Raw genomic sequence first — 12,583 nt, 5'->3', positions numbered from 1 at the left:
GTTGTAAATATATGGCAGACAATAAATTCTGTGCAGGTTCCTGTAAACTTATGACCAGATAGTAGTCTGGCTGCACTGCACAATATTATAGATAAAAGCAGAAGTTTTAGGATTGAACTGCCAGAATATTTACTGTAAGCTTATACGATTAATCAGCATAGGTGTTGTAGCAGGCTTTACTGTATTTATTTATCTGCTCTTACTACACCAAGACTTCAGGATTCTCAGGCCTGAGTTCCTCTCAGAAAGAACTGCAGAATATGTTGGTTCACTTTGGTGGCAGAATGTATGCAAATTTTATTTCTCTGTTCTGAAAGGAAAAGTGGAAAGCCTAAACACCTTTTGCATGTTGCTTTTTGGATTTGTTGCAGGTTTGGGTTTTTTTTTTTGCATTGATACATTCCCACTGTCTACACTTATCATGATCCATTTATATAAAAGTGATCCAGTACTTTGATAACAGGAGATACTTAGCCAAATATCTGCAGCATGCAATCAGGAACTGGCCAAGTAGTCTGGACTTGGAACAAGGGATTTTATAAAAACTATGGGTAATTTTGCTTTTAAATTCACCAAGTTTTTTAGATTTTTTTTGTTTGTTGTAACATAAAACATCCATGTAAATCACAAGTATGACATTTTAAAGCTGAAGAGACAATTGAGCATGTTCTTTTAAGTAACAGTGGCATTTTACCTGGACTTTAACATACCAGTGGCATTATATCTGGATTTTAGCATACCAGTGCAAAGGTGTTACCAGTAGTCAAACCTGAAAACAGAAAGCATGTATTTTGGCAAGGCATTTTATTACAATGTCAAATCTTCTTTGTTAGCAGTCAGTCATTGAAAACAATCTGTACACATCTAATTTAGTAAACAAAAATAGCTGTACAACTTTAAGTGATGTGCCCCATTTATGTAACTTGTTATGCTCTGAAGTGATGCTCTTCATTGTTTGAATCCTCACATAAACAATTACTAGTCTTAACATATATTAAAGTAAGATTATATTCTTCTCTCAAAAAGTACAAAAAATAACACTTTACATATACAGTGGCTCCTAAGCTTAGACAGAATCCTGTCAGGTAGAGGGTTTTGCACTTCAACAGACAATGCTTTCAACCTCAAGAGCTCTTCAAAGTGCTTGGCAGAGTGTGTGAACACTATCCCCACTTACTAGATGATGAAACAAGGCACTGAGGTCAACTACCTTGCCCACAGTCACACAGAGAGTGAGTGGTAGAACTAACAAAGCAGAATTTGTGGGGTTTCAGTTCTCCAGTGTAACCATCACATCTCATTGCCACTATTCAAGTGCAATGGCTTAAATGTTTCTGAGGAGCAAGATGTGTACAGCACACAGTAAACAGTAGGGAAGATTCAGGGCCAGTTAAAGGCTGCAACAGTTTCAACCCAAACCAAATAAATTTGGTAGTCAGTAACTCATAATGCACTTCAGGGAATGATTACATAGAGAATTATACATTAACCTGCAGAAAAAAAAAGTTCATTAAACATAAGAAATATGGTGTTGCCTTTGCAAAAAGTACTGGTTATCTTAAGCTTGATAGTAGCTCAGGTATAACGTTAAGTTTGTCAGAGAAGTGGTACTTTCTGATCCACAGATATTCTACACATTGTTCTCCTACCAGCAAGATGAACATCTCTGGAGAGTCACTCAGAAATGCAAATAAGGGAAAAGTATCTGTTCAGGAGGCAGAGATGCGTATGAGGCACACAACCACACATTAATTACTTGTGAGGTACTTGTGGAAGACTAAGTATGGTAAAAAAACACCAATCCAGAAAAAGAAAATAGTCTAAAATAAATACAGTTAAAGAAACTGAGTCACTCATCCAAAAACCACCAAGAAATGCATCTTTGGATAGCTTATGTTGCAAAAACAAAAGTGTGACATGTGTAATCCCTGCCGGGATGAGAAGCATTCTCTGGCCTAGCCCTCTGCTGACAAACAAGCATTTCAGAAATCCTGTCCCTGGATAGGATGCTCACGAGATGACTCATTTACTGACAGAGGCTGCTGATGGGATTCGGAACAAGTACACTTTGATTATGTTCTTCACTGACTTGATGGGAAGGAACCGTGTCGTGGCTAGAGTGAGACTGCTGACTTGATTCCTGAGCCAGCTGCACGTGCTGAGCTGGATGTGAAGATCCCGCCAAGTGGATTTGTTCATTTTGTCCTTGATGAGCATGGAGATGTTCTAGTGCTTCCTTGGAAAGAGTGATGACATGCATTTGTTCAGGTTGGGCAGCCTCTATTTGGTTTGCAATCACATTGATACTTTGAATTTGTTCTGCTTGCTCCTGCTGAGCTGAAAGCAACAAGTTTTGCAGCTGCTGCGGTGGCTGTGAAAGGAGTGCGAGGTTCGCAGCCTGCTCTGTCGTCATGCTGGGGGCATTTTCTGCAGTCACAATACTGATGCCTTGATTGTGGCTGGGCATGAAGTTGATGTTGTGTACTGCATCCGTAACCAGCAGCTGAATTTCCTGCCCTCCCGAGGTGGCAAGTTGGTACTGCTGCAGCTGGAGAATGTTTCTCACTTCTTCCGGATGAGCGTTGGTGCTCGGGGCGGTGCTGGCTTCCTGAAACTGCTTTTCCTTGCTGTGAATTTTCAAATGAGACTTCAGATTGTCTAGACGAGCAAACTGCAAACTACATTCTGGGCAGGCAAAAGGCTTTTTGCCTGTGTGTAAGATACAATGTCTTCTCTTAGCACTGGAATCAGAGAAGGATTTTCCACATATATCACAAGTATATGGCTTTTCTCCTCTGCAAAAGGAAAGAATTTGATCTCATTAAAATATTCACTTTGACAATGCTGCTTTCTGAAAATTAATATATAATACAATACTTAAATGATTACATTGTCTTTCTAAATTGTAAGTACTTAAAGGGTAGTGTTAAAAACATAATCTATTTGATCTCCTGATTATCTCTATTTGACTTCACAAACTTTACAATTAGTATATACTCCAGAGCTGCAGAGATAACTGCCTTCCTCTCATAAAAACAGAGGTACAAGCTCCATGCTGCTTGACCTTGACAAGAATGCAACAACTTTACACAATTCTAAGCACTGAACATTTTAAGAACATTAATTAACAGTGTGGGCTTAAAACCAAAAAGAAGTTTCCAAATCCTAACTTGCTGTCTGTGTCAACAGGACTAGAAATTTTACTGGAAACGTTTTCTTGGACAACAGTTCTCCAGTGATTTACAATTTAAAATGTCTTTATGCTATGCATTGCACTGACAGGCAAAAATCAACTAATGCTGTTAAAGAGACAGGATAGCTCACAGGGCAACAAGGCAATGCTCCAATAACCTTGATACTTCACAGCTACTGTTCTGCTCTCAAACAAAACTTAAAATAAAATTTTCACAAAAACAGCACAGCAGTAAGTACACTGTCAGTGAACAGACACAAAACACCAAAGAAGACTCTTACAATATCTTGGCACATGAGTATTTAGGACTTTGGTACTTTCCACTACCAATTTTTAACTTACACAGATTAAGCAAAAATGTTTTTAACAATCATTCAAAATGCAAACAAGTCCTGACTATTCTATAATTAAACAAGCACTACTTCTCGTTATAAAACTAGAAGTTACATTTTAATAGAATGTAATGAAAATAAGACATACTTTACCTGTGAATTCTAATGTGAGTCTGAAGTGAACTTTTAGCTGTAAATGATTTGCCACAAATCTCACAAGTGAAGGGCTTCTCACCTATCAAAAAGAAACGTGACTTCCCTTTTCAAATTGCACTTTTAATGAATTCATTAAAAACATTTTGTATTTTACCATACATAGTATCAAGTATGCACTGTTGGCTCCTCATGCTTCTGTCATGGTTCAGCAGATATCCAAAACCGCAATGAACTCACAAGTCAAAATGAGGGTATAACATTTTAAATGTACACCTCTAGCATTTCTCCCCTTTGAAGATGAAGAATTAGGTGATCCAAGCCCCCAAAGCAACAAAAAGCTGTACCTATGGCACAGATGTGAGTGTTCCCTATGGAACAGAAATGCTTTGAAAAAGGCTGTCCCTGAACCTGGAATGAATGCCATGTTCATGTGCAGCACCATCCAGGTGAGTAAGCTCAAACTTCCAAAGCTGGAAAATGACTCCATTATCTTAAAAACTTGCCTGGCTTTCTATAAGGCTTCATCACACTAGGCCTATGATATTCTGGGAACACCAGTTAGAAAAAAAATAATTATTGTGAGTTAAATAAAATGTGAGTTTGGGGATTTTTTGTTTATTTGTTGGGGTTCTTTTTGGTGCATTTGGAATTCTGATGTCTAATTGAGTAGAAGCAGAGAGGCCAAATTAAATTATAAGAAGGTTCATAGAAACAGATACTACCCAACCAAAGCAAATCCTAATTCACACCACAAATCCTTGTAGCACTGAGGTTCTTTAAGACACCAGACACGAGAATCCAGACCACCACTGTGGTAATTCACACCATCAAAGCATACCAAACCCAGGCACTGGGCAGCAGCCAGTTTCCAAGGAAGCTTCCCATTCAGCATAGAACTGCAATGCTTACCAGCTTTCATGTGGCTTTGGAGGGCATGGATAAAGGATGAGAGAACAAGAAACATTTGTCAGAAGGGACCTCTGGTCATCCAGTCCCAGCTTGCTACTGAAAACAGGAGTAACTTCCCAATTAAACTGTATTTTTATGACACAGTGTTACCAAACTGCTGCCAAAGGAGAACAGTTGTACCTATGTTAATGCCTGTCCCCCAAATGCCTTGGAATTTTACTTTGCTTTTGATGAATTATTATTTCTACGTAATTAATACTGGTATCTTGCATGTCTTTTCTGGTAGCAAAATATATTGCAAGCCAGTTTCTGCTAAAAATCAGCTTAGCTCATATATTTTTGCAACTTACCTTGCTAATAAGCTTCCTCTTCTCATTACTCACACCAAACTCATTTCCCACTACATTAAGAGAGCTGTATCAGGTTCAGATACAAAACTCTTGCGTGTCAACACCAAGTTCTCTTCAATACAAAATTATGTAAGTATCACATGCTAACACTATTCTAGATAACCAAAAGCTCCCAGAAGCACAAGTTTTGATCTCAGCATATCCCAGAAAACTTAAATCTTTTTCACTTAGCAAAGAAGAGGAAAAGAATGAGATAAAGTATGCTTGAGGCTGAGTTACGTATTACAACTGCAAGCGACACACTCAAGAATAACTTAATTTTGTGAGGAAACAATTGCCACTGTTTCTAGTTTCTTTAAAAGACAAAATTATTCACATGTCACCTAATGAACTTACTCTTCAAAGGGAAGTATTTTATGACATTTATGCCTTGTTATTATGAGAGGATAGATCAACATTTTTATCTCTGTTATCCAGTGATTCATTACCAGCCTGCCCTCTAAATCTCTTAAAACACCCTCTGACGCACTTGCATTAAATCATCCCCCCCAGCCCATCTCCTCTCAACATCTGGTTTATTACAGCACAGTAAAAGCTCAGTGGAAATAATTATTTTTCTGGTCACAGCACTTTTCATAAGCACGCATCCCTCACAGACAAAGGTGTCCATCTCATTTGGACACACACTTTCTGTTGCTTGTCAGCTCACTGCAAGCCCAGTACATGCTGGATACAACTCTCCCAACAAACTGCATTCTCAGTCCAGGATTCTATCATGGGAAAGCTAACTGGCATTTTCTGCAGCAGGGGAAAAAAGCCCTCTTCCTGTAATAGGCACTGCTTCTGTGCTGCTGTAACACAAGCTTTTTTTGTGCTTCTGCATTCTTGATGTCAAATTTCTTCATCAGCAACACAGGCATCATTATGTTACAAGCAGAGCAGAAGTTCATGCCACAGAGACAAGTGTAATTTGTTTAACATTGTTTTGTCCATGTAACTTCAAGAAAAAACAAACCACAAACCCCACAAAACACAAGGTACAAAATTACCTGTATGTGTTCTTAGATGTTTCTTTAGCTGAGCTGCATCCATGAATTTGCGCTGACACTGGTTACATTCCGGCAGTGAACGGCCTTGTCGCAACAACAAAAAAAGTGTCAGTGCCTAAGTGATCCCCTCTATATCTTCCGTGATCTTTGTTAAAGCACTTTCCTGTAAAATAACCACTTTGATATAATATAGAGATAAAACAAAAGGTGATTCCTATTTCTCAATTTAGTATTACCACAGGAAAAGAGGAGACTGACACCTGCTCCTGCCTAAAAGCACCTTCTGTTGAAGCCTTGTAAATTCTGATTTTCTCCACCACTTCCTCTGTGTGTATCTTCATCCTGTTCCAGAAGTGAGAAGAACACTTCCTAAAGCTTGTATACCCTTACTAGTCCAGAGTAGTGGGCAACTAAGTGCAATTTGCACACCAAGCAGCAGACAAAGTTGTTTATACAATTCCTAGCTTCTATGTAACATGAACAGCAGGGCTAAAATAATAAAGTTGTCTGTCAACTACAGTGTAATTAACTTTTTAATCAACATAAGAGCATCATAAGAGCTTCTCAATTAAACACTTTTCTACACATTGCATTACTATACACCATTATGTCTTTTTCACCCTATCCACTGTTCTACCTATCCAAGATAGGACACATCAAGGTAGCAAAGACCAAATACATTACTGAGGAAGAACTTTCAGCCTAAGTCAATCTTTAGGAAGACAAATCAGCATGGACTGTAAGCCTCAATCCAAACTTGTTATACCTGTGTGTAGTCGATAGTGGCTCTTGAGCTGTCTCTTTTGGCTGAAGTATTTCCCACACTGATCACAGGTAAAAGCCTTCTGCCCTGTAGAGAAAATCACTTATTAAAATGTAAGCCATGTCCAAAGCAAGTGTAAGAAAATAAATAAAATACAAAATTCAGCTGTGAGGAGCCAATTCAGTTTTGATTTGCCTCAACAATGTCAGAGACACATGGGGAGGAGTTGCACATGTGCCACCTCCAGAAGACACATAGGAAAAGATGGAGGAAAGCCTTGTCTCTGGAGAGAGCTTTCCTGGCAACGAGTTCATGTCTTGCATGGGACAACCAGTCAGCAGGGGAACACCAAAGACACTGTACCCCAGAGACACTCTCCAGTCAGATGGCAAAAGGTCTCTGCCAATAGACTGCAATGGGAGATGGACTGGGCCCATGGTTTCCTGTCAGCAGGCAGACGTTGGGAGGAGCTGGGGGTATGAAATGTAACTGTGTCACAGGCCCTGGGGCTTTCTGAGTTGGACTTTTGGCTTGGGGCTTTTTTGAGACTGTGCTTTTGCTTTGGAGGCTTGGTGATTGACAGGCTTTTTGAAACTTGCTTCTGATTTAGCACTTTTTGAGTCTTAGGCTTTTTGCCCTGGCCCCAGCCTGCCTTTTGGCTCTCCTGCCCTCGCTGGTTCCTCCTAACCCTCGCATTCTGTCCTGCTTCCCTGTGTTCCTGACCAGCTCCCTGACTGCTTTGTCCCAGCGTCCCTGCGTCCAACCCCACCCGCCTCTGAGTCAGCCCACTGCTGTGATCCTTGCCACAACTGTGTGCACAGTTCTGGTGGAGGGCTCTGGACCTCCTGCCCGAGTATCCCTCACCTTGTACCTGGTCACCCATCACCGCAGGAGCCGTGCCCAAGCAGGCAGCGTGTCTGCACACCTCCCACCTCGTGGACATTGACAACACTCCCTCCGGTGTAAAAGCCCTCTTTTTCTCTCTGTCTCCCCTCTCTCTCCTCCCATTCCTTTCCCATTTTTCTTCCTCTTGTTCTGTCTTTTCTAGTTCTCTTTAGTAGGATAACTTCTTTTAATATTGTTTTTTCATTACCAATCAACAGTTTTCAGATACAGTGTTTGTCTCATGTGACATTATTTTTTCCCTGACCATCCACTTCTAAAGTAACTCCTTGCAGTTCCCCTCAGTGGAATGTGACACCAGCACACACAAGACGGATCAGAAGTACTTTTTTTTCAGAAAGGCAGATTCTTACAGCAGAGAGCAACATTTGCCTTGAAGTATTTACCTGAATGTAGGCTCATGTGCTCCAGAAGAGAATGCTTTGTTGTCAGAGCCTTACTGCAAATGGTGCACGTGTACGGCCGTTCCCCAGTGTGCATTCGCTCATGGACTTGAAGAGAATGCTTCTGGGAAAAGCCTTTGCCACACTCACTGCATTTAAAAGGACGCTCCCCTGAAAGCAAAAGATGAGATTTTTAGTCACAGATGCATTATTTCTCACTAGATATTCTAAGCTGATAGTGAGATGTGCTGCAATGTTGTAGCTACTGAAAAAATTAGTCTCGATTAGTGGTGAAGAGACAAGCTTCAGACAGGAATAAAAGAATTCTTTAGCTATTGCCATATAATTCAGTGCTTAAACAATTAAATTATTAATTACACTGAAATCTAGGTAAGACATAAAGGTTCTGAGATCTGCTGACAAGAATAAAACAGCAAACACAGAACACACTGTAATTTGAACCAGCATGCTATTTTGGATATTCTTGCTGTAGTCAACAACCAGCAGCTCAACTGTCACTTGCATTTGGCAAATCCCTTAACCTAACCCAAAAGCAGCAGTCGCTGAAGGCCTACCTGTATGGCTTCGCTGGTGAATAGCCAAGAAGTGACTGTACTTAAATACTTTGCCACAGTCTTTACAGCGGGCTTCAGAACCTGCACGTTTTCTTTTTCCATCAGTTCTCTTTGCCAATCCTTTCTCATCCTCATCCCCAAGAAGTTTATAATCTTTCAGTTTGATTGACCTCCTTATTCTACGTTTGCTGTAACGGCTCTGAGTGCTCTGTATTTCTTCAGATTTGGGATCACAGTTTTCATCTTTTTCAGCTGACAGATCAACAGCAGCTTCTGAGCCACAAGCAGGTTCAATTTCTTCTCCCTCTTTCCTCACTGAAGCCTGTTCACTGGCAACTGTTTCTTCTACTTCAGTGTCTTTTTTCATATAATTTTGCTCATTTTGCATGGAGTTGTTTTCTCTCAGCTGCCCATCTTCAGCAGAATTTGCTCCTGATTCTTCTTCTTCCTGGACAACCTTGATTTTCCTTGGTCGCCCCCGTTTTCGCTTTGGTGGATCATCATTTTTCCTGTCACTTGCAACAACAGAGGCTATGCTTTCAGCTGGAGCTGGCAATGCACAGCCTGGGCTGCGGCTTTCCAGGTAGTCTGTACAGGCCCATACCAAGTCAGTCACTTTCAGCAGCTGGGCAGTAGCCAGGATTTGCTCTGTGCTTTTCTCACTGGCACAGAGGCAACCAGTGTAAATAAATTCTAGCAGAACTCCAAAGGTGTCTGCAACCATTCCCTCCAACATGTAAACTGACTGCCCTATTTCACCCTCATTTACAAACATCATTGAGAAGTATTCACTACTGGCAGCCAGCAAAGCTTTGTGGGCTCTGAATTGCACATTCTCCACTATCAGAGTAATGTCACAAAGAAAATCCTTTTTTCTTTGCTCCTCAAAATTAGCTAGAATGGTATCTTTGTGAGCTTTGGAGTGGATGATCAGTTTCTCAGAAGGATCAGTTGTTTTTGCCATTTTAATTATGAATATTAAAGGAGGTGCCTAGAAAAACAGAATAGCTTTAGTAAATAATTATTTTAACAGTTGGCATTATAAGACCCAAGTATCATATTTGTTATACCCATAACAAAGTTCAAGAGTTTCTGAAGCAATTCTGAATCCTCTGAACTTCTGAAAAATCAACACTATTGCTGATATGGAATTTCTTCAAAAAGTATTTGAAAATCCTATGAAAAGGCTACAGATTGTTTTTTAGATCAGAATTACTGCCTATAATTTTATCTCTGATGTACTGTGAATCCTATATTATATAAAAAAATTGCTTCCCTAGCGTCTGAGACTAAAACAATCAGAAACAATTCCTTGGTCACAGCTCCTTAGTATAGCACTGGCTTTGCATGGCAAGGCTTTGGTAGCAGGGCAGTTACAGGGGTGGCTTCTGTGAGAAGCTGTCAGAAGCTTCCCCAGTATTTTACAGAGCCAACACCAGCTGACTCCAAGATGGACCCACTGCTGGCCAAGGCTAAGCCCACCAGCTGATGGTGGCATCACCTCTGAGATAACAGATTTAATAAGGGGGAAAGAAATGTGCACAACTGCATCTGGAGAGAGAAGTGAGAATATGTGGGAACAGCAGCTCTGCAGTCAGTGGAGTAGGAGGGAGAGGAGGTGCTCCAGGTGCCAGAGCAGAGATTCCTCCACAGCCCCTGGTGCAGAGCATGGGGAGGCAGTTGTGCCCCTGCAGCCCAGGGAGGTCCATGGTGGAGCACAGATCCACCTGCAGCCCCTGGAGAACCCCACACCAGAGCAGGCTGATGCCTGCAAGGCTGGGAGCCTGTGGGAAGCCTGTGCTGGAGCAGGCTCCTGGCAGGACCTATGGCCTCATGGAGAGGAGCCCACACTGAAATGGGTTTGCTGGTAGAACTCTCCAACCCCATGGAGAACCCAGGCTGGAGCAGACTGCTCCTGAACAAGTGCACCTGTGGAAGGGATCCAAGCCAGGGCATTTTGTGAAGAACTGCAGCCCATGGGAAGGACTCAGGCTAAGGTAGTTTGTGGAAGAAGAACTGTCTCCTGCGGGAGAGACCCCACACTGGAGCAGGTGAAGAGTGTGAGGAGTCAAAGGAGAATCAAAGAAAAAGTGCAGTGAACTGACTGCAGCCCCCATTCTCCATTTCCCTGCACTGCTGGAGGGACGAGGTAGAGAAAACTGGGACTAAAGCTGAGCCCGGAAAGAAGGGAGAGGTGGGGTGAGCTGTTTAAAGATTTGGGTTTATTTCTCATTATCCAACAATGATCTCATTGACAATAAAGTAATTTCCTCAAGTCAAGTCTGTTTTGCCTGTGCCTGTTTTGCCTTTGTTCCCTGCTCCCCTCAGCGGGGAGTGATGGAGTGGCTCTGGTGGACAGTGGTGTCCAGCCAGCAACAACCCACCACACTGGAAACAAAAAGGTCAACTGCAGTTTGATCAGTGCAGTTCACTGAGGGACAAGGTAGGAAATCGTATAATAAATTATGCCATGGTTTATTTGAGGTGTTAGGGTGCGGGTTGGAGTAGATGATGTTAAAGGTCTCTTCCAACCTAGTGGTTCTGTGATAAAACTTCACTGGTATCAATGTGGCCAGACTTCATGACTTCTTTTACACGTATTTATGCTTCTGAAAAATTTTCTTTTTTAACACTTTAACACTTTTAACTTTAGTAAGCTTCAGCCTAAGAAGGTAGGCAATACAAACACAGAAACAGCAGTGTTTTGAAGGGTTCTAATATAGAGCTCATTAAGGTACTATTAACAATCAATTTGACTTGCTAAGATCCTTCAATAGTAAATTCGCAAAAGTTAATAATAAACCAAAAAAAAGCATCAATTTCAGAAGACTCCACCAAATATTATGGATGAGCTATGCCCAGAATGTCCTATTTATAAAGCTCAGCTAAACCAAAGATAATACAAGTGTCACATTAAACACATATAAATTTACATATTTGTATTTAGTTAGTGCAAAAGTTTCAATGACCTGAACAAATGCTCCATGAAACAGCAGACACTACCTACAGATGATACCTACAGGCTACTGAGATGGCGAAAAAAGGACTCTTTAGCCCTAATCGGGTACCAAATAGTTCACAGCAGAGCCAAATTCTTTTAATCTGGGAGCTTTAACTTCCAGAGCATGTGAACCCGATGTTTCTAGCTGGAGCACCTTAAAACACAGCTGCAGGTGTGACCCAACCAGCCTTACCGTGCAATATAAGAATTCCTGGACAGCTGCTGCCAACTCTGCCTGCAGGCATCCCCTAACATCCACACGTGTTCCAGACAAAGTAGTGGGTGTTTTGTGAGGACTTCATGTTTAACCAGGAGGTGACAGTATTAGTATTTTGACTGCAAAATCCAAACCACGCAACTTCACTAAAAGCCCCTCACCATTACAGAATGAGGCCGCACTCCCGCAGGAGGCCCCACGCTGCCGGCGCTGCGTTCGGATACGCGCTCCGGCCCGGCCGGCGGAGGGCTCAGGAGCTCCGGGGAGGAGACCCCGGGGGGCAGCGCACGGCCCGGGGCTGGGCCTCGGCACGGCCAGGGCCACGGGCACGGCGCGGATCGCCGCGCCGCGCACCGTGTGAGCGCCCGGGCCGCCCCGGGAGGGAAGGCCGCCCGTGGCTCGCGGGGCAGGAGCAGGGAGCGGGCGCTGCCCCGCGAGAGCCGCGGCCCCGGAGCTCCGGCCCGGCCCGGCCCGGCCCCACCACTCACCGCTCGCCGCCGCCGCCGCCGCCGCACTTCCGGCCGCGGCTGGCCGCGCGCCTGCGCTGCCGCCGGGAGCGCAACGCGGGCGGGACTTGGAGCCGCGGAACCGCGGACCAGCCCGCGGGGGTCAGCCGGTTCCAGCTCCAGCCCTGCCCAGGACAGCCCGCAGAACACACCGTGTACCCAGAGCATTGCCAAATGCTTTTCTTAAACTCTGTCAGGCTTGGTGCTGTCACCATTTCCACGGGGAGCCTGTTCCAGTGCCCAACC

The 12,583-nt window shown here is 42.9% G+C and overlaps 1 protein-coding gene across 3 annotated transcripts; it reads right to left on the bottom strand.

The window, feature by feature from the left end:
- Positions 1–521: 521 nt before the first annotated feature.
- Positions 522–12,367, bottom strand: ZBTB24 (zinc finger and BTB domain containing 24). 3 transcript variants are annotated; one of them, XM_021553779.2, is made up of 7 exons: positions 12,320–12,367; positions 8,614–9,604; positions 8,042–8,209; positions 6,756–6,839; positions 5,990–6,073; positions 3,679–3,760; positions 522–2,795 (listed from the first exon to the last, which is right to left on the bottom strand). In XM_021553779.2, exons 2-7 carry the CDS (start codon positions 9,575–9,577, stop codon positions 2,027–2,029), a joined length of 2,151 nt encoding a protein of 716 aa, XP_021409454.1. In that variant the 5' UTR covers positions 9,578–9,604; positions 12,320–12,367; the 3' UTR covers positions 522–2,026. The 3 variants fall into 3 exon arrangements, with proteins under 3 accessions (XP_021409454.1, XP_021409453.1, XP_021409452.1); XM_021553778.2 differs by lacking the exon at positions 12,320–12,367 and adding an exon at positions 11,808–12,103; XM_021553777.3 differs by lacking the exon at positions 12,320–12,367 and adding an exon at positions 11,993–12,047.
- Between the last annotated feature and the right edge of the window lie 216 nt (positions 12,368–12,583).

Source organism: Lonchura striata, chromosome 3 (assembly GCF_046129695.1).
Source record: "Lonchura striata isolate bLonStr1 chromosome 3, bLonStr1.mat, whole genome shotgun sequence".
Classification (NCBI taxonomy): domain Eukaryota; kingdom Metazoa; phylum Chordata; class Aves; order Passeriformes; family Estrildidae; genus Lonchura; species Lonchura striata.
This window is presented reverse-complemented; position numbering and strand designations above follow the sequence as displayed.

Bases quoted from the DNA above. Each gene is read 5' to 3' on its own strand.
- ZBTB24 (XM_021553777.3), bottom strand. The intron at 8,210-8,613 runs GTAGGCCTTCAG...TTTTGCTTTCAG, and splicing joins TCACCAGCGAAGCCATACAG to GGGAGCGTCCTTTTAAATGC. The intron at 3,761-5,989 runs GTAATTTTGTAC...TCTTTTTGATAG, and splicing joins ACATCTAAGAACACATACAG to GTGAGAAGCCCTTCACTTGT.